The 22,108-nt window shown below is 38.0% G+C and overlaps 2 protein-coding genes across 3 annotated transcripts in view; both read left to right on the top strand.

Annotated features, from left to right (window-relative positions):
* The first annotated feature begins 2,522 nt into the window (after positions 1-2,522).
* LOC137079264 (G protein-coupled receptor 8) lies at positions 2,523-3,622 on the top strand. Its single transcript, XM_067447233.1, has one exon. It carries the CDS (start codon positions 2,564-2,566, stop codon positions 3,524-3,526), a length of 963 nt encoding a protein of 320 aa, XP_067303334.1. The 5' UTR covers positions 2,523-2,563; the 3' UTR covers positions 3,527-3,622.
* Positions 3,623-7,281: 3,659 nt separating this feature from the next.
* Positions 7,282-22,108, top strand: part of LOC137078534 (delta-type opioid receptor-like) — a 36,737-nt gene continuing 21,910 nt past the window's right edge. Inside the window, exons 1-4 of one of the 2 annotated variants that reach the window (XM_067445893.1) lie at positions 7,282-7,424; positions 7,552-7,762; positions 15,441-15,793; positions 17,178-18,045. In XM_067445893.1, coding sequence (XP_067301994.1) covers positions 7,572-7,762; positions 15,441-15,793; positions 17,178-17,728 — 1,095 coding nt within the window. In that variant the 5' untranslated portion in view covers positions 7,282-7,424; positions 7,552-7,571 and the 3' untranslated portion in view covers positions 17,729-18,045. Of the gene's footprint in view, positions 7,425-7,551; positions 7,763-15,440; positions 15,794-17,177; positions 18,046-22,108 lie in introns of those variants that run through there. The other variant, XM_067445892.1, reaches the window with a different exon arrangement.

The raw sequence follows: 22,108 nt of genomic DNA, 5'->3' as shown, positions 1-22,108 counted from the left end.
CGTGTCCGTTAAGTCCACGAGACCGCAGGGTGTCCCATTTGTCAATTTAGGTCTCAGAAGGGTGCCCGCCAGCTGCCCCTTTGAGGTCGATATGCGCCCTCGATGCGCACTTCTGCCGAGCCCGCACTGGTGCGGGTTACGCAGCTGACTTCTTCCCGGCAGACTTCTTCCTGGCATTACGTCATGAAAGTGCAGACTCAGGCCCTGTCCCAAATGACACACTTCATGTGCACTTTCGGTCTTGTGGACTTACAATGGCCATTGTGTGCGCGTGTCCGTTAAGTCCACAAGACCGTAGGGTGTCCCATTCATCATTTAAGCTTAAAGAAGCTTGTGAGCATAGCTCGCAAACTTGCGGGCTTAGCTGAAGTGTGCATCGAGGGCGCATAGCAGCCGCCAAAGGGGCTGCTATGCACCCTTGATGCACACTTCAGCTAAGCCCGCAAGTTTGCGAGCTATGCAGAGGACTTCTACCCGGCAGTCAAAGCGCCATTACGTTGTTAAAGTGCTGACTCAGAGGAAGACCATGAGGGTTTAGGGGGACATTTGGGACAGGGCCTCAGAGGAAGACCGTGGATGTTTACGGTACCATTTGGGGCAGGGCCTCAGAGGAAGACCGTGAGGGTTTAAGGTGCCATGTGGGACAGGGCCTTAGTTTAGCAAGAATTGGCATCAGCAGTGACTGCCACAATTAATAATTTTTTTTTAAAAAGAACTACACTGACACACTATGCTTCAGATCTTGCTCAAAACATTTAAATAGACTGTTATATGCCTCTAATATCATTATATATTTAGAAAGCTTAATGAAGAAATTGTGAGTCATGCATTATCTAAACGTAAGTTAAAAATAACATTGCAAACATGTATTAAATAATACAACTTTAAATGATGTCCATCTACATCATATCAGCAGATGTTTTATCCTGATAATTAAAGCTCCAGCAGAGTAACATTCTGGTGCTAGAGAACCAGGCTTGTGCACAAGTGTTGTTTAATGTGCTTTTGAGTGATGGAAAACATCTGTTAATGTATAATGTTCATTAATGTTCGACATTTGAAAGAATTTCTGTCATGTTGAAGTTTTGACCGTTACCATTGTGCAGAAGAGAGCTTATAGTTCAGTTGTGATGTGAATAACTGCAATTATTTTTAATATTATTATGAAGAATGTGAAGAATTTCAAAATCAACTTAAATTGATAAAGCACATTCCACTAATAAGATTCAATTCATCATAAAAACTACTGAAACTACTAAAGTAGATACTGTGTAATATTATGACAGTGTAGATGCGTGTAATGAAATTGTGTTATTAAATTACAAAATAAATGTAATTGTTGTATTACTGAGGGAACATGTGTAAATCAATTAGTTACTAATCATATTAAAAGTAAATTGTTTTGCATTGATAAAGTAATCCAAATAAAGTAATCTAAACCACATTTATAATGGGTAACTTATAACAGTAAGCAATTACATTTCCATAGTAACCTTCCTAACACTGAATGTATGTGAGATTCAACACATTCCTTCTGTTGTGTGAGTGTGGAATTTCTTAGAATTGCCATGAATTCAATTCTACTTCCTGTCATTCCAATTCCAATTCAAATTCAACTTCCCGTGGGGCGGAATCAATTCAAATTCATGAATTAAATGGAGGCCAATTCTGAAATTCTGTATTTTGCACAAGCCAGTTAGAGAACATTATATTTTAACAAATGAATTCCTTAAGTGTGCAGTCTTCTACATAAGAGGGTTGTAAATTGACTTGTAAATCACTATGGCAACATCTATGTTAAAAATAGCCTTAAAATGAGGCCTGGATATACTGACATTTTTTTGTTTATAATTGCAAATTATTTATATTCCTTTACAATTCTGTTCTATATTACATTTATTTTACTATTTTCGTTTATTGTATTACAGAACAACTAATTTACTTATGTTTAAGTTCTGGCGTTTGACACTTGCTCTTTTGACTCCAAAAGTGTCCAAAAATGAATCATATAGGCTACAGTCATTTGTTTTAGATCAACTGGATGAATTGCACTTCGTGAATTGTGTTTCCTGCTGGACAGTACAGGAAATGATATGCGAGAGACTATTGGAGGTCTGTCTTACGTCATACTTGAAAAATCGAGCGCGTAAAAGCGATGCGCTCTGCCATTTACCGCAAAGTGTCCATTGAACACCAATAGAGCCACAGACCAGCAGAAGATCCTGTTTGTCTGGATCTGTCAGGTAAGGTAGCCTACTAATCCTCAGTTTTTATATTGACTTCAATTCATTTTCTATTTGGTGAAATTATACATAACATATGTTTTTTAATGCACAGCTAACATTATGTATTCAAACTAACAAGAAAATCTACAAAATACATAGTTTAGATACAATTTATGTATGTAATGAATAAACTAAAATAATTACATACATTGACTCCTGTGAAGAAAAAATGCACAGTTGCATTTTTCTTCTGTAGCCTAATAAAGTTTTGCTTTTGAATCGACTTTTTATAGGTTCTGATTATAATATAATTCAAAGACACAAGGGACAATAAAACAATGCAATCTTCATGCAACCTGACCAGTCCGGATTATAACCAAACCAACTGCACTACTCCAACGTGGATGTTCTACCCTGACTTCTACATCTGGCTACCGGTTATTTACTCAATCATCTGCGCCGTGGGACTCACGGGCAACACCGCTGTCATTTACGTGATCTTGAAGGCGCCTAAAATGAAAACAGTCACCAACTTATTCATTTTGAATTTGGCCATCGCCGACGACCTTTTCACTTTGGTATTGCCCATCAATATCGCCGAGCACCTGTTAAACTACTGGCCGTTTGGAGAGATTTTATGCAAAGTTATCCTGTCCATAGACCATTACAACATCTTCTCCAGCATCTACTTCTTGACTGTGATGAGTGTGGACCGCTATCTGGTCGTGGTTTCCACTTTGCGCTCCAAACGGATGCCCCACCGGACCTACAGGTTAGCCAAGACGGTCAGCCTAAGCGTTTGGGTTCTGGTCATCCTCATCGTGATGCCCTTCACCGTTTTCGCCGGTATTTACGTGAGTCCCGACGACGCGGAGAGCCGCAAGAGCTGCGTTTTGAGTTTCCCGAGCCCTGAGAGTTTCTGGTTCAAAGCCAGCCGTATCTACACGCTGGTCCTCGGGTTTGTCATCCCCGTATCGACCATTTGCATCCTCTATAGCGTGATGCTGTACAAGCTGAGGCGCACGCGACTTAGCTCCAATGGCAAGGCTCTGGACAAAGCCAAGAAACGAGTCACAATGATGGTCTTCGTCGTGCTTGCCGTTTGCTTGTTTTGTTGGACACCCTTCCACCTGAGTACAGTGGTCGCCCTCACCTCAGACTTACCCACCACCCCGTTGGTTATAGGTATCTCTTATTTTATCACGGGACTAAGTTATGCAAACTCGTGTCTCAATCCGTTCCTTTACGCGTTCTTAGACGACAGTTTCAGAAAGGCGTTTAAGAAAATGCTGGAGTGCTGAAACCTTTTTTGTAGCCTACCCTCACATCTTCATCAATGAGGTCCAAGAGCCCATAGCAACATCATAAAAGTACTGTTTAACTCAAAGGTCATAGTCATATAAGTAGCCTAATTCAATCTGAAATGGTGCAGAAGCTAATGAACTCTTACTGCAGGGTGTGACTTTGGACTCATTTTAGCACTTAATTTTGCTTTTCAGCAATATTCCACACGTTTAAAGAACGCAAATTTAAAAAGAAAAATGTCTTGAAGTTTAAATATCTATGTACATTACATGAATGGTCGTGTGTAAATATAGCTTATTATCATTTTTATCTCTCGCTATGTGGTTTGGAAGTGTTTGTATATTCGCTTTAAAGCTTGAAACTAAAACTAAAACATTGGCATAAAATCCTTATATGCTTGTTTTCGATGTTATTGATTAATAAATGTGCATGAAGAGTTGCACTGTTCAGTACGTTTATTACCCCCCCCCCCCCCCTCCCATTTAAAATTGTATGTAGGGCCTATGGGGGAAAATTAGTTCAGGCCCTTCCCTTTTTTATTAAACATACAAAATTATTTAAAATCATTGGCACAAAATAATAAATAAATAAATAAATAAATAAATAAATAAATAAATAAATAAATAAATAAATAAATAAAGCCAGAGGTTCAGGGATTGAATAATATGCTAATTTAAAATAGCTCTTCCATAATACCTAATATTACCAGAAGAGGGCAGGGTAATATCATGTTGTCGTTTTCTTGACATTAAAGGGATAATTCACCCAACAATGAAATTCTGTCATTATTTAATCACCCTCAGGTTGTTCCAAACTTGTATATATTTCTTTGTTCTGCTGAACACAAAGGAAGATATTTTAAAGAAAGTTTGTAATCAGGCTGCTTTGGGGCACCATTGACTTCCATTATAGGAAGAAAAAAAAATACAATTTCCCACATTCTTCAAAATATGTTAGCCTACTTTGTGTTCATCAGATCAAATAAATGTGTACAGGTTTGGAACAATTTGAGGGTTCGTAAATGATAACAGAATTTAAATTTTTGAGTAAAAATCCTTTAACCCATTCTCTTAATTTAGAAGTAGACATGTAACACTACAAGCTCAAAAAGCTCTCTAATTCTATTATAATATCTCATATAAATATATTCGAAGGGAAAGAACAAGGTCATTATAGCAACTGATGTCGGTGTACATTCACAAAACAAGTATACATCTAAAAGGTGTTAAAGGGATAGTTCTAATTAGAATTAGACCATTGACATGCATTATAAGAGCAACGGTTGGAGTTAAAAATCTTCATTTGTGTTCTACTGAAGAAACAAACACACATACATCTTGGATGCCCTGGGGGAAGCAGATAAACACCAAATTTTAATTTTGGGGTGAACTATCCCTTTAACTTAGTTTAGAATTGTATAGCAGCCATAATTAAGTTCTGCATTAACAATTACCTTTCTAGAAGCTTATTGATCTCATTCAAGTTCATTTTAGAACGTCAGAACATCAAAATGCTGACCAAAAAGTTATTTCAGAGATCTTAAAGACACTTTGGTAAAATGGCTTTCTTTCTCTGTCAAATAAAGTGTCTTACTGAACATGCTATGCTGATTAAGTTTAATCATTACTTCTCATTTGAGTTATTGAGCGTGTTACGATTTCCCCCTTCTTAAATCTACAATGATTGCTTCATTCCATGCGGAACTCTTAAGGACGTGGTTTTATTGAGCATTCAGGTCACTGGTATTGTGAATTTCATTATCTCAGACTTTCTACGTGTTTCTATTAGCCATTACTCCTCATTCAATTGCACTGGAGGGCATTTAAAGGCGATTTAATGGTGATTCTCCTACACAGGGGTAACTTTTTGTTCGTCTAATCGCATGCATAATCTCTTTTGAGACGAAAAGATATTAAAGTTTTGTTTCTGTTTTGAACCCAAATACCGTTATAAACACACATGCTTCAAGGCACACTCATGGATATATATATATATATATATATATATATATATATATATATATATATGCATGCATGAGTGTGCTGGCTTTTAGGAAGAGAAGAACAATTCCCAGAGTCCATTTCACATTACTCGTTTTTTTTTTTTATATCTCTTTTGTTTCTCCTCCACCTGCTGTCACCACATCGTTTCTTGCCTGTCACTGCTCTCATTTCCTGTTCCTCTCCAGCTCATTGGCTCATTTTGTCCCTGGCATCGCTCTGAGTCTTCCAACCTCTGCTTTTCAGAGCTGTTGTTTTGTGAGTGCAGGTCAAAAATTGATTGCTTCACATATCAGCGAATGTTCTCCATAGGGATACAAAATATCCCCTCATTTATCTCCAACACGAGCTGCAGTTTTGTTACCCGAGTGTGCTGCCTTATAAACACGCTGTAGCCCACAGCACAACATCACCATAAATATTCTCCAGCTTCACTTCACTTCCAGCTTCACCTCTCTCTCTCTCTCTCTCTCTCTCTCTCTCTCTCTCTCTCTCTCTCTCTCTCTCTCTCTCTCTCTCTCTCTCTCTCTCTCTCTCTCTCTCTCTCTCTCTCTGTCATACTGCATCACCAACAGCCATGAGTAAAGGCTTTCACTGTAAATAAGATGGCACCGGCAAAGGCATTGTAAATTTTCCTCTCAAGGTTATATGTGAGTGTTTTATCTAGCTGTGCGCGTTAAATGCTGCACAGCATAGGGCAAGAAAAGATTCTTAAAGTATAAAGCTACTATTATTTCGAAAGCAGCTTAGTTTTATTCCTCATTATGTCTCTGTGTCATTATGCCACCAATAGCTAATCTCAACGGAAGACATAGCCTAATGGCCTTTAATTGAATTATGCTCCATGATTTTCATTATAATATCATAGTCTCAGTCAGTGCCGCATCCAGATCTCTATATTTGACCTATATTATCCACCTATTGTTTGGCTGAATTTTTAGTTCTGAAATATTATTTCACCTATCTGTGGTGAATTCCACAGCAAAGTTTGCAATGCAATGCAATGCCCTTCAGCAGAGGACAGTTTCTCTTTGTATAAAGCAATACACACTCTTTATACATGCTCCTTTTAGGCGGCATTAGCCTTTAGCTTTCATTGTTATGCAGAAGACAAATAGCTCTATATTTCCTCCAGACCAGATGAAACTTGACAGCTTTCCCAAGATGGCAGATTGCATCAAGGACATCAAAGACTACATGTAATTCTTTTATGCTAAATTTATATGGGATTTTTTGTTCAAGACACTGAGAAATAAGATCATCCATTCATAACTTTTAGACTTAATTATTTTAATGCACGTTTGGCTCTGTGTCTCCATAGATGAAACTTATTTAAAACACTGCAATCTTTCAACCTGGTCAAAAATATGGTCATAACAGTCCAATATTGGCTATACTGGTAATTCTGTATCGGGGAAGTTCAACTTTGCTTCCACATGCATGCATTGAATACTCTAATCCTAACTGTTACTACCATATATACAGTTCTTAAAGATTGTTAAAAATTTATTAAACATTTTGTTTTACCATTTTAAAAAGATTGTGAAGATATTTAAGATTAATTATGTAGACTATCAAAAATCAAATATTTTGTGACATTAAATGTGTTTTTAGCTAGCTGTACCTACCTAGGTTATTGTTCCACCAGAGATATTCAACAAGAAATGAAAAGTGTAGCAACCAGCCCTGGAGCTAAACTTGTACACACGCAATCTCACGCGCACGCGCAATGTTTGATTACATTCCTAACGTGCGCGAGCCGCGAAGTGAACAGCGGGCTTATCGGTCTCGCTGAGAATGAATGTTCTTTTGTCTTGAGTTAAAATGGACCCATCTCTCTGCAATTTCATCGGACAGCGTCGCATACTTTAAGCTTGGTTTGCGCTTTCATGAGGTGAGTAACCTACTTTACAATACTACTCCCTCAGAGAGGATATACGGATTAAGAAATGTGTGTTCGTCGTTTAAACCCGATGAGACATGTACAAGTTTTTGTTTGTGTTCTATATTCTCTTTATCAGTTTTAGGCGCTCTCTTCACGATGGAGTTGCTCGAGTTGTCCGAGGTCCAACAGATGTTCAACGACTCGCGTTTTCAGGGGAATTTAAGTGAGCTAATTAATGTAGAAGAACCGCTGCATAGGAGCGCAAAGATCACCGTCGTCGTGGTCTACTTGATCGTGTGCGTGGTGGGGCTCGTGGGGAACTGTCTGGTCATGTATGTAATTATCAGGTGAGAATAATAAGTGTTCGATCTGCTTAATAACTTTGTGTATGTGCCAGACTAAAGTGAGATGTGATGTCTATATATTTATGATCTATGGTCATGAGGAGAGCCAGTTTAAAGCGGCGAGTGGGGTTATAAAGTTAGCACTGTGAAATAATATAGGGAGAAAAAACGTGATCTTTTGAAATGGAACATAATTTGTTTTATATCCTGTATGATATTTGATACATCAGGCTATATGGCCCATATAGTAATATAGTGAGATGAACAGGATACTCACACTAGAGAAAGAAAATAACTGCTCAATTTTATTCACAATATGCAATTTGGTGCAGATGTTATTTATATGACAAAAAAATAATATGAAATTCTGCATGTAACGTAAATCAATGAGCTTTTTTTAACAGTATAGCAAACTACTTGCTTAAAATTGAGTAAGATAATGTTTTATGATCAAAGCTCTCTAGTATTAATAAGGGGCAAATCATAAAATGCAATGATGCTTGAGAGAGCCTATTGCATTTGATACTATTTCTAAGTTAATGTGATTTTCTTTTTAATCTAAACTTATGCATGGATATAATCAGGTAAACCCAAATGACTTCAGTCCAGCAAATGTTTGTCTTGAAACAATTACAGATGCACCAGCCAATAATCTGTATTATTAAAATAAAAGCAATTATTTTCACTATCAGCCAGAGGTGGAAAAATTCTGTAGAGCATATTTGAAGCCCAAAGTGGGCAGAGCTGGCCATCGCCATCTTGGTAGTGTGTCAGAGCCCAACACTCCTGAATAACCAAAAATGTGCAAAGAGGCGATATGTGGGTGGAGCTGAGGTGACGTAATGACTAACAGACAGCAGACAAAGGACAATCCACCTGTCACTCAAGTGCCACGCCCTTAATTATGCAGAAATGTAAGGCTTAATATAATATAAACGGATGAGTCATTAAAAAATGAACCCCCTCACAGTTGTCATGAAGGGCAAAATTAGCTATATAGACCAAAACCACTTTTTGTACCAGGCTGTAAAAATATTTTTTTCTGCTGTAAAGTTGGTCATTTTAACATGGGGAGATACAGATTTGACTTCCTTTTGGAGCTTGTCTTCAGCGGCCAGTTGATGAATTGCAGTTAAAGTCACTTCTGTGTTGGCTTCCAGAAAGACCGCACAAAATTAAAATAATAAATGCCATTTTGACACTCTTATGTGATGCTGTAGCGCCTCATTTCAATCGGCAGCAAATCTTTTCTTCCACTTTAAAGGTGCACTATGTAGTATTTTTGCAGTAAAATATCCAAAAACCACTAGGCCAGTGTTCAGTTCAGTACTTGCAATATCCCAAATGTTTCCAACTATTTGTAAATTCTGAGATAATTGCTATTTTAACCAAGGACCCGGGACGTGTCAGCATAGCGTTTGAGGGAGTCGCCTGTTATTAGCGTCATATCTGCGTTACCCTCGGTTTTATTTGGCAGAAGCGCTTTACTCTTAACAGTGTGAACATGGCACAGCAGCGGCGAGCGATTGCACAGAGTATTGCCATAACATAATTTTAAACAGACTTAAATATAATATCTAATATGATAAACAGAGCTGCTTTACCTTATAATCATGACCGGAAATGTGGAAGTGCAGGGGCCCGGTGACTGTGTCCCGTCATAATAAAAGTCCCGGTGCTCACGAGGCGGGTATTTGTGTAACAATCGCTCCAGCATCCGTGCTCAGCTCCACAACACTCGGTCCTGCTCCACTTCATACTACAGTAACGTTAATAACCGCATCCATGAACATGATTTCTGCTTGAGTCCTATTTTCCACCGGCTGTGAGGTGAAGACCACATGTCCCAAGATACTGCACTCAAACATAGCGCCATAAAACTATGCCTTTGTTTTGAAAAGACGACCTCTAGTGGACATGCATGAACATGTTGTAGGATGCAGTACAACTAAAGACATCAATAAAACACCCTGTATATAATGTCACTTAATCTTGTATTTACCTTTGATAAGCTTTCCAATATACATAGTTCTATCTATATCTATCTATCTATCTATCTATCTATCTATCTATCTATCTATCTATCTATCTATCTATCTATCTATCTATCTATCTATCTATCTATCTATCTATCTATCTATATATATATATATATATATATATATATATATATATATATATATAAAACTAGAAATGCGCTTATTTACTATGTATGTTTGAATACAGGGGCCCGTTCTTTGTACCTCGCTTAATACATTCGAGATGATTTTACAGATCCCAGATCTTTTAATCCTGATAACTGATCTCTAGCTAATTTGGCTCTTTAAACGAATTAGCGGATTGGATTAATATATCTGGATTAAATTATCTGAGATCACTGCTCGTGCCTGTGTTCCCTGAAGAGGGCAGATGCATCGATACTCGAAACCACGATCAGCAATGCAGCGATTGGCTGGCGTCAAGACAACGTAATGACATCATATATTTATAATTTCATTAAATTTCATTAAAAAAGCCACCTGGCAAAATACTTGTCAAAGAAAAGAAAAGAAGAAAATACTAATTTCTGGACCTTTATAATGAAACAGACAAATGACCAAACCAACATAAAAGTTAGATAAATTAAATGTGCACTGTTTTGATGAACATGATTCCCAATTATTTATATTCACGATTTTATAATATTTGTACACACTTTACATTTTTATTTTAATGTTGTAATTTAATTTTTAATTCATTTTGAAGCAAATTTGTTATGTGACAATGTTAATAAAAGTTTCTTAACAGTCAAGATCAAATGATCTGCATCTCTTGCGTTGCATCAAGCCACTCCCATATTATCCGTCATCATTCACATTAATGCACGACAAAGATTAACTGCACAATGTGTGTGAACCTCCAATACAACTAAAAAGTAATTATTCCATCACAATTCATAAATAAATCTCTCAATCAAGTGACTGTCTCTATGGTATTATACACAAATTTTACACAACATTAAAATTCAGTAATGAATTCTTGTAATAAAGTAGCAGTGGCTGGGACAGATTTTTTTAGTATCAACTCAAGATGCGATCTAATCCTGTTTACATGAAATAAGCTCCCGAGCAGGTTTAAGCTAACAGACCTGTTGTTATGACAGCAAGTCCGGGATGAGCTTCGAAGAACCAAACAATCCGAGATCAAGCCAAATCCTCAACAATCAAATCCAGTTAACGACGTACGAAGAACGAGCCCCTGGTGGCTAATCGGCTATCGGTATCAGCGAAGAAATAGTACCAGAGCATCTCTACTGACAATAGAAAAGAATATTTATGTAAAGTATGATTTAAAAATGATTTCTCAGCAAAAAGACCACAGTCTTACTTGCTAAAAAGTGTGAACTAAAGAAGTTTTAATCATTTTGATATTTAAAAGCTTTAGAAATTCATTAATCAAATATGATACTGTAGGCTTTATAGGGTTAAAAACCTTAATCATGTTTTAACTTTTTTGCAATATTACTTTAACTTGGGATATTATTTGAAATGTTTCTTATGATTCATATTTTCAGTTAGAGCAGTGCCAAGCAAACACAGAATATTAACCTAACGTTAATATATGGTTCTCATTTGGTTATTTGCAGGAAAACCAATACCTAACCTTCTGGGAATGTTTATTTTATAGTGGGTGGTTCTCAGCTGGATTTGTTAGAGCACTCAGATTTCATGCCAACACAGAACAATTGGTTATAAAAAAGTTTCCTAATTTGATTTACTTTTACCCAATTATTTACCCAAATATTTTCATCCAAATACAGAGTAGTTTGATTGAATGGAGAAAAAAAAGATATAAGCGTTTTCTCCTCCCTTTTAAAATGATTGAAACAATTATATGGCTATGTTATTAATTGCATTTAGCATTGTTTTCTTTTTCACCAGATCAGACCTGCAACCCTGAACTGTACATTAATACAGTGAAATATTTGCAACACCATTTTCTTTTTTCTGACGCTTGCTAATCCGTTGTAGCACTTGTACTGCCAGCGTGGTGTCACAAGCCTGCTTGTTCATTACAACGCTAAAAAACATTTGGTTCTTTTCCAAACCTCCCTGGCATGAAACAGTTGTAGCCAAGACACAGCTTTTCGATCAGCACAGAAAGAGTTCACATTAACAGGATACACAATGAGTGTTAAAATCATAAAACCTTTTTTTTCAGCCATTGCTGATGTTTAATTTGAGGAAAGATAAATTAATGTAGGTTTGATTGCAGAGAGAAAATGGCAAATGTCCCCTTAATTTAGCGACTCACACTTTTCGTCTGCTCGTTTGCTTTAACACGACGAGCACAGCCATCTAGCAATTTTGTCTCGCCTCTCTCATGCTTGTATTTTGTTGAAGGTATAATTATGAAGGAATTCCATGCTGATCGAATGTACAAGGAAAACTGCCTCATAATTACGAGTCTGAAAATAGATTTGCTGCATCACCCCATGTTTTTAAGGGAAAACATCCTTATAGATAGTTTGTGCATGCTTGTGGTGTGTGTATATGTGGGGAAAAGTAACATGTCTTTAAGCTCTGCGTTATAATGTGTGTGTTCATGCGTTCATGTATTTATGGTCATTACTCAGACATACTGATATATAGTCCTATGGGCCTATTTTAAAACCAGTTGCTAGGCTGGTTACCAAGCACCGCCTGCAATTTCTTTACCTTCGATTCACAGCCTGTCTCTGAGCATCACTGAATTTGGACTGAAAAGTGTCAATCTACTTGTGACGGGCTTTCTTTAATATCCAAAAAGAGACAATGTATATTTAATTTGATCACTGCATATTTGAAGATAAGAATGACTGCTTTATAATTCAGATGAAATATTCATCATTACGTCTATAGTCATTTGCTTTTTGAATGATGCTGTTGCTCGTCCTTGTCTTTGTCAGTAGGTCATGTCATCTAGCAGGACATTTCCAACTATGGCAGATGATCGATATATGATAATATTGTGTTTCCAAGTTAAAAAGGACTTTATTTAAAAAATATCTTGGAGAGGCTTTGGTACCTATAAACAAAAAATATATTTTTTTTTTAGTCATTTGACAATTTTTTATGTATTAAAATCCTAATCCGATATATATTTTGTTTTGCATGAAACATTATTATTTTAATGCACACTCACTTATATATATGTACTGCCCAAACAAAAAAAAGTCGCTGTTTGGATTTAAATAGGCAAATGCTTGAGAAAACATTTAAGAAGACACATCATGGCCATTTTCAAGACTCATCAGGCTCATTGTGAAAGAATGGTTGGGAGCATGAAGAATCATTTTCACACATGAATTGGCATCTCTGAGTCCAGACCTTATGGCCATGTTGTTTCTTCCTACATGGTTGTTTAAAACAAGAAAAGCTACCCACTCCATCAATAAGGGCTAGAAGAACTGTTGCCAAAAATATAACATGCTAGAAACATAATCACTACATAATCACTGCAATAATGATCCAATCAAAGACTTTTAAGCATTTGTCTTTTAATGAAATCATTTTTGATGATTTGTCTCTTTTAAATAAGTATCTGATGTCCCCAGAGTGTGTAGTTTTAGCTCCAACAGTAGTAGTATCTTAGTAGTATCCAACAGAATTTTTACATGTTAAAATTATCACTTTTCTTCTGGGGCGGCAGTGGCTCAGTGGTTCATGTAGGTTGTCTACAAACCAGAAGGTTGGTGGTTCAATCCCCGGGTCCACCTGACCAAGTGTCGAGGTGTCCATGAGCAAGACACCTAACCCCAGCTGCTCCCGACGAGCTGGATGGCGCCTTACATGGCTGACATCGCCGTCGGTGTATGAATGGGTGAATGTGAGGCAAAAATGTAAAGCGCTTTGGATAAAAGCGCTATATAAATGCAGTCCATTTACTTTTTGAGGGTGAGCAAAAACACAGTTTTTGTGCCCCTTTATATGCAAATGAGCTGCTGCTCCCGGTCCCCTTTCTAGAAGAGGGTGGGGCTTGCGTTAACAGCTACAGTTACCTCATGCTGACACGCACTGGGTGCGTTTACATGCAGATATTTTTGAGTTATCAGCTTAAAGCTTGCATGTAAACGCACCCAATGAAAAAAATGTGACAATCAGATGTTCAGACAATCATAATGTTCAGCCTTTTATGTTCAAGCCGGAGTATGATGGAGAACCACAATGATGGAGGGACTCAGGAAGAAGTGACAACATCAAGAATGCAACAGGACATTCTTTAAGTCATTGATTAGTATATTCTGTCATGATATTCTATAAATCGCTCGCTTGGAAACTGTTGTAAGATGCTTACAGAGCCAGATAATATCAAATCAAAATGTATTTATAGAGCAATTTTAAAAACAACTAGTGCTTATCAAAGTGCTGTACAGAGAAAAAAAAACAATCAATAATAGGGGAAAAGAGCCAAAACAGAACAAAACAATAATAAACAACAAAGTTAACAATAAGAGAGCAGTACTCAAATAGTGTCAAAAGTCAAACAATTTTTAACTAGATTTAAAAACAGCAAGTGTCTTAGCCTCCCTAATATAAAGAGGTGAACTATTCCAGAACTTCGGGGCCGCCACGGCAAAGGCTCGGTCCCCCCTGCTCTTCAACTTTTCTCGCAACTAAGAGCAAATGGTCAGCGAACCTTAAAGCCCTTTGCGTAGTAAAAGGCTTAATCAGGTCAGAAAGATATTTCGGTGCTAAACCATTAAGGGATTTAACAACAAACACCAAAATCTTAAAATGAATTCTGAATTGGACAGGTCACCAATAAAGAGAGGTAAGAATAGGGGAACTATGATCCCGCTTTTGTGTACCCGTCAACAAACTCACTGCTGCATTTTGGACCATCTGCAGTCTGGAGAGAGAAGCCTGACTAATACCAATATAGAGGCCATTACAATAATCCAGGTGAGATGTAATAAAAATATGCACCAGTCTTTGAAAGTCATTAAAAGACAAAAAAGATTTCTCCTTGGTAAGTGTTCTCATTTGAAAAAAAAAAATACATTTGACTACTGAGTTAACAGTTTGTCCAGTTTAAAATCACTGTTTAAAATCCACACAAAAAAATGCTGCATGAAGAGAGAACAAGATAGAATAGTTTAGTTTAATTTTGGTTATAACTTATGTTGTCATCTTGCTTTTATGACATGCTATTGCTTTTGTGTTGCGTACTGTTTTGCAAAAAAATTTGCAAAGACGAATGGAACACTTGAGCAGACTCCTAAATGTGCTCTACCACAACAACTCTTCCTCTTCTCAGTATGGCCTCACCCCTCTGTGGCGTGTTCCCGGGGCAGGGTTTATATTATGTAAATTTTAGGGTTTGTGATGTCACCCGGGAAGAAGCTGATTGTAGTTATGACCAGCCGCATGTTGTAGCCCTTAGAAAGTGATTCTTCCTTTGCATTGAACTTTGGCAGTCGTAACTTTGCAAATGTTGTTTATGCTCACATCACACAATAACTAAAGTTAAAAAAGTAAAAAACATAATCAAGAACCCCTTTAATTCCAAACAGTGACTATACAGTCAGGCAGTTTATATTATAGTATTCAGAAATTAAACACTCCAGCTTTAATTACTCTTATTTTATGACTAACATTTGTTTTGTTTACAAAAACATACTATGAAGTATTTTGCAAAGTGATATTTGTACATGCTGCAGGTACACAAAGATGAAAACGGCCACCAACATTTACATCTTTAACCTGGCCTTGGCAGACGCACTAGTCCTGGCCACTCTCCCTTTCCAAGGCACGGATGTCATCCTTGGTTTCTGGCCCTTTGGTTTGGCTCTGTGCAAGGCTGTGATGGCCATTGACTATTACAACATGTTCACAAGCATCTTCACCCTGACCATAATGAGTGTGGATCGCTACATAGCCGTCTGCCACCCCGTGCGCTCCCTGACAGTTCGCACCCCGCTCCGGGCCAAGATCATCAACGTGGCTGTGTGGGTGCTGGCATCAGCCATAGGACTGCCTGTTATGATCATGGGTCAGGTGGAGGATGTTTACGGTACTTTTGTCCTCTCTTTTCTCATCATCCTGTGTCAACCTGCCATTCCGAAGCATGTTTGTTCATCATTTAAATGGATAGTTCACCTGCTTACCCCCAGTGCATTCAAGATGTATGTGTGTTTGTTTCTTTAGTAGAACACAAATGAAGATTTTTAACTCCAACCGTTGCTTGTATAATGCTTGTATAATGTCAATGGGGTCTAATTCTAATTATCCCTTTAAAGTTGCACTTTGTACGTTTTTGATCATTTTTGTTTGGTCTCAAACTAATTTTTATTCAAAATGAAAAAATAACATGTCATGTATACGTATATGACTGTACATCGATGATGATTAAATTATTATGTAAGTGTATAAAAAATGTACAACTTTTATTATTCAGGATTAATTTGATCAAAAGTGACAGTAAAGACATTTATAATATTACAAAAGATTTCTAGTTATAATAAATGCTGTTCTTTTGAACCTTTATTCTAAACCGAAAAATATGCATTAGGGTTTCCACAAAAATGTTAAGTAGCACAACTGTTTTCAACATCAAATAAGCATATTAGAATTATTTCTGGAGGATCACGTGACACTGAAGCTTTGCCATCGCAGGAATAAATAAAACGTTCTTTTTTTTTTTTTTTTAGTTCATTTTAATTAATATTTGACAATCAATTTTTAATGTATTTTTGATTAAATAAAGCCTTGGTTAGTAGCCTGACGGGGTCATACTCTAGTCAGAATATGAGTCTGACACTGCTCCATTGGGCTGTGATTATAGGGCGTGTTTCAACTGAACCAGGAAAGACATCAATTGGATAGCCCTACAACCAATCAGAGCAACGAAGTGCCGCATTACGTTAGTTGTCAAATGTCAACAGAGCTCAACTGCAATGTGTTGCCAAGTCCACGTTTTTTTCCGCGGGTTGTTTTCTATGTCCTAGGGTTGAAGCGACTATTATGTGATATATAGACCCATGGGTGCCAATTTTAGCAGGCAACCTTGCCAAAATAACACATTTTACCACCCAAACACCATTTTTTCTTCTCTATGGATCAAGTCCAGACCGAACCGCCCGACCTAAAAATGTTGTGGACGGGGCTAAGTTCGCCTGGCATCCAGGCTACTTGGTTAGCATAAAAGACCAAAAAACACAAAAATATTACAAACCCCAAACTTTTGAACAGTATTGTATTTATCAAAAGAAAAAGAAGAAAATTACTTTGTGCACTTCAGAATAGTAACAGGCATCCATTTAACCCCTCTTCTTTCTTGTTTTCACTTCCAAAAAGGAAGATTTGCTTTCCATTTCATCATTCCACTCATGAATCATTGTAATTCATGGCACTATAAAACTTTTTCTGATTTATTCCCTGACTTTATCTCTGTGCAGGTGCCGAGTGCATACTGAACCTGCCTAAACCAAAAGAACACTGGGGCCCTGTGTTTGTGATGTGTGTGTTCCTCTTCTCTTTCTTGATTCCTGTGGTGATCATAAGCGTCTGCTATGGGTTGATGGTACGACGCCTGCGCAGTGTCCGTCTCCTGTCCGGCTCAAGAGAGAAAGACCGGAATCTGAGGAGAATCACCTATATGGTACTGTCTGTGGTAGCTGCTTTTGTGTTGTGCTGGATGCCGGTGCAGGTCTTAGCTTTGATCCAGGCCTTGGGGCATGTGGATCTTGGGTCCAGCCAGTCCTCAACTGCAGCCATGCATTTCTGCATTGCTCTAGGCTATGCTAACAGTTGCTTAAACCCTGTCCTCTATGCTTTCCTGGACGAAAACTTCAAGCGGTGCTTACGTGAGTTCTGTATCCCGGCCAACTCCAGTTCGTTCCTAGAAGAGCAGCGCAAGAGGTCACTGAAGCAGGATAGAGAATGTGCTGAGGAGGAAGAAAAAGAGGTGGTTATTGATGAAGGTGCCATTCCAGTGTGTGTGGATTAAAGATTGTCTAATTGGCTGTATTATTGCATGGTAACCTCAGAATTCACAAAGAAAGGTTCAATTGAGGGAACATTGAGGCTTTTGTCTGGGTTTCATCTTTGCCTTTGTATCTTTAGCTGGCATAAGATTTGTGGTGATTCAGAATTGGAAGTGTGGATTTTCACATGGGACAAAAGGGCTTTTTCCCCTCCTTTTTTGAGTATTATAGTGTATAATCTTTACATGGTTTATTGTAGCCCTTATTTAATAAGCCAGTTAATTATATTTTATTTATATTCATAATTTATTCTTAATTGATGTGATGTTTCATAAATAAAGTTTAGGAGGAGCACATTCAGATAATTAACACGAGTGGAGAGCACTCTGCAATCAGCGATAAGAGGTGTAATATATATATATATAAAATCAGCAGTCTCGCCTCAATTCGTTGACAGTATAGCAGGATCCCTCCACCACCCCTTTTCCACACTTCTAGTCCTAACATACAGTGGGGAGTACTCTAGATTCTGGCCAAATTCTGAGCTTAAGGGTCCTACCCCCAGACAGCGTGCCAAATACGCATTAAACTTTACTCCCTCTAAATATATGTAAAGGTGATGTATATGTTGAGTAAATGTATATCAACATATACACCATTCAGAAGTCTGGGGTTAGAAATATTTATTATGAAATTAATACTTTTATTTAGCAAGGATGCATTAAATTGATCAAAAGGGAGAGTTCTTTTACAGTTACTAAGTGTGTGTGTGTATATATATATATATATATATATATATATATATATATATATATATATATATATATATATATATATATATATATATATATATATATATATATATATATATATAAAACCCGTATTCCATAAATGTTGAGACGTTTTTTAAATTGAAATAAAATGAAGACTAAAAGACTTTCAAATCACATGAGTCAATCATTTATTCAAGACAGACCATAGATGACAAAACAAATATTAAAACTGAGAAATTGTACACTTTTATCCACTTAATGAGCTCATTTAAAACTTTCAACAAACAAAACAGCCTTGAAAACAGTTGGCAAGTGGGCAACAAATGGCTGAAAAAAGCAAGTAATTAAAAAAAAAAAAAAAACATTCAGCTGGGAGAATATCTAGCAACTGACTAACTTAATTGATATCAGGTCTGTAACATAATTAGGTAGGTGGTTTGTGTCAAAGTAACATCCACATGGATGGCAGGACCCAAGGTTTCCCAGCAGAACATTGCCCAAAGCATCACGCTGCCACTGGTTTGCCTTCTTCCCATAGTGCATCCTGGTGCCATGTGTTCCCCAGATAAGTGACATAGACGGCCATCCACGTGATGTAAAAGAAAACATGATTCATCAGACCAGGCCACATTCTTCCACTGCTCCGTGGTCCATCTCTTTTGCTCATCTGCCTACTGTTGGCACTTTCGTCAGTGGACAGTGGTTAGCATGGGCATCCAGACTGGTCTTCGGCTATGCAGCCCCATACACAACAAACTGCAATGCAATGTGTATTCTGACACGTTTCTATAAGAGCCAGCATTAACTTCTTGAGCAATTTGAGCTCCAGTATCTCGTCTGTTTGACCGGACCATACAGGCCAGCCTTCGCTCCCCACATGCATCAATGGGCCTTGGCCCCCCCATGACCCTGTTGCCGATTCACCACTGCTCCTTCCTTGGAGCACTTTTGATATATTTTGACCACTGGAGACTTGCAACACCGCTCTAGAGCTGCAATTTTGGAGATACTCTTACCCAATCGTCTAGCCATCACAATTTAACACTTGTTAAAAACGCTCAAATCCTTACACTTGACAATTTTTCCTGCTTCTAAAGGCTGCAACATACTCCGCAAGAACAGAGAATAAAGTTCTTGCTCCCAGGGCTGCGAGAACAAAATGACATAATTTTGTTCTCGCAGCCGTTTTGGGACTTCTCGCAGGTTGTTCTCGACACATCGCCTGAGCAGAACCTTTTTCTTGCAGGTGTCTGAGAACTATTGTGTGATTGGTCAGACATTTAAAGTGCACGTGGTTGATTTCGAGAAATGCAGATTATCGGCACCTGCTTGTCTCGTGAAGTATGGAATGTACTGGCCAGAACAAACTTTGTTCTTGTTTTTGCCACCTTGAGAAAACAAACATATTTCTTTGTTCTTGCAGAGTATGTTCCAAGCTTAATACATCACCATTGAGGACAAAAAGTTCACTTGCTGCCTAATATATCCCACCCACTAACAGGTGCCATGATTAAGAGATAATCAGTGTTATTCACTTCACCTGGCTTGGATGCAGCTGCTCAGCCATGGAAGTCTGTAGCTATTGACTCTGCAGAAAGTTGGTGACTTCTGCACACTGTGCGCCTCAGCATGTGCTGACCCCACTCTATGATTTTACATGGCCTACCACTTCATTGCTGTTGTTCCCAATTGCTTCAAATTTGTTATAATACAACTAACAGTTTTTAGTAGTGAGTAAATTTCACGAATGGACTTGCACAAGTGTCAACCTATCATGGTACCATATACTCAAGGATTATTAGGAACACCATACTAATACTCTGTTTGACCCCCTTTCATCTTCAGAACTGCCTTAATTCTACACTGCATTGATTCAACAAGGTTGCTAAAATCATTCTTTAGAAATGTTGGCCCAAATTGAGGATAGCATCTTGCAGTTGATGGAGAGTTGTGGGATGCACATCCAGGGCACAAAGCTCATGTTCCACCACATCACAAAGATGCTCTATTGGGTTGAGATCTGGTGACTGTGGGGGCCATTTTAGTACAGTGAACTCATTGTCATGTTCAAGAACTCAATTTGAAATGATTCAAGCTTTGTGACATGGTGCATTATCCTGCTAGAAGTAGCCATCAGAGGATGGGTACATGGTGGTCATAAAGGGATTAACATCAGAAACAATGCTCAGGTAGTCTGTGGCATTTAAACGATGCCCAAATGGCACTAAGGGGCCTAAAGTGTGCCAAGAAAACATCCCCCACACCATTACACCACCACCAGCAGCCTGCACAATGGCATCAATGCATGATCCATGTTCTCATTCTGTTAACGCCAAATTTTGACTCTTCATCTGAATGTCTCAACAGAAATCGAGACTCATGAGACCTGGCAACATTTTTCCAGTCTTCAACGGTCCAATTTTGGTGAGCTCATGCAAATTGTAGGTTCTTTTTCTATTTGTAGTGGAGATGAGTGGTACCCGGTGGGGTCTTCTGCTGTTGTAGCCCATCTGCCTCAAGGTTGTGCATGTTGTGGCTTCACAAATGCTTTGCTGCATACCTTGGTTGTAACGATTGGTTATTTCAGTCAAAGTTGTTCTTCTATCAGCTTGCATCAGTCAGCCCATTCTCCTCTGACCTCTAGCATCAACAAGGCATTTTTACCAGCAGGACTGCCGCAAACTGAATGTTTTTCCATTTTCACACCATTCTTTGTAAACCCTAGAAATGGTTGTGAGTAAAAATCCCAGTAACTGAGCAGATTGTGAAATACTCAGACCGGCCCGTCTGGCACCAACAAACATAACACGCTCAAAATTGCTTAAATCACCTTTCTTTCCCATTCTGACATTCAGTTTAGAGTTCAGGAGATTGTCTTGACCAGGACCGCACTCCTAAATGCATTGAAGCAACTGCAATTGGTTGATTAAATAATTGCATTAATGAGAAATTGAACAGGTGTTCCTATTAATCCTTTAGGTGAGTGTGTGTTTGTGTGTGTGTGTGTATATATATATGCAAGTTCTCCCACTTAGAAATCATGAAGGGTTCTGAAATTGTCGTCGTAGGTGCATGTCCACTGTGAGAGACATAATCAAAAAAAAAAAAATCTAGAAATCACAATGTATGTTTTTTTTTATTTAACTATTTATATGTAGTTAACTATTAACTATTTATATGTATGATACAGCTGCAAATAAGTATTTGAACACCTGAGAAAAGCAATGTTAATATTTGGTACAGTAGCCTTTGTTTGCAATTCCAGAGGTCAAACGTTTACTGTCGTTTTTCACCAGGTTTGCACACACTGGAGACTGGCTATGCCACACCAGAACCTTGATATGCTTCTTACAGAGCCACTCCTTGGTTATCCTGGCTGTGTGCTTTGGGTCATTGTCATGTTGGAAGACCCAGCCTCGACCCATCTTCAATGCTCTAACCGAAGGAAGGAGTTTCCCCAAAATCTTGCAATACATGGCCCTGGTCATCCTCCCCTAACACAGTGCAGACGCCCTTTCCTATGTGCAGAAAAACACCCCCAAAGCATGATGCTACAACCCCCCTTCGTTTCACAGTAGGGATGGTGTTCTTGGAATGGTACTCATCAATCTTCTTCCTCCAAACACGTTT

The sequence above is a fragment of the Pseudorasbora parva genome, chromosome 6, assembly GCF_024679245.1.
Source record: "Pseudorasbora parva isolate DD20220531a chromosome 6, ASM2467924v1, whole genome shotgun sequence".
Classification (NCBI taxonomy): Eukaryota; Metazoa; Chordata; class Actinopteri; order Cypriniformes; family Gobionidae; genus Pseudorasbora; species Pseudorasbora parva.
The sequence above is the reverse complement of the archived record's forward strand: the minus strand, read 5'-3'. Positions and strand labels throughout refer to the sequence as shown.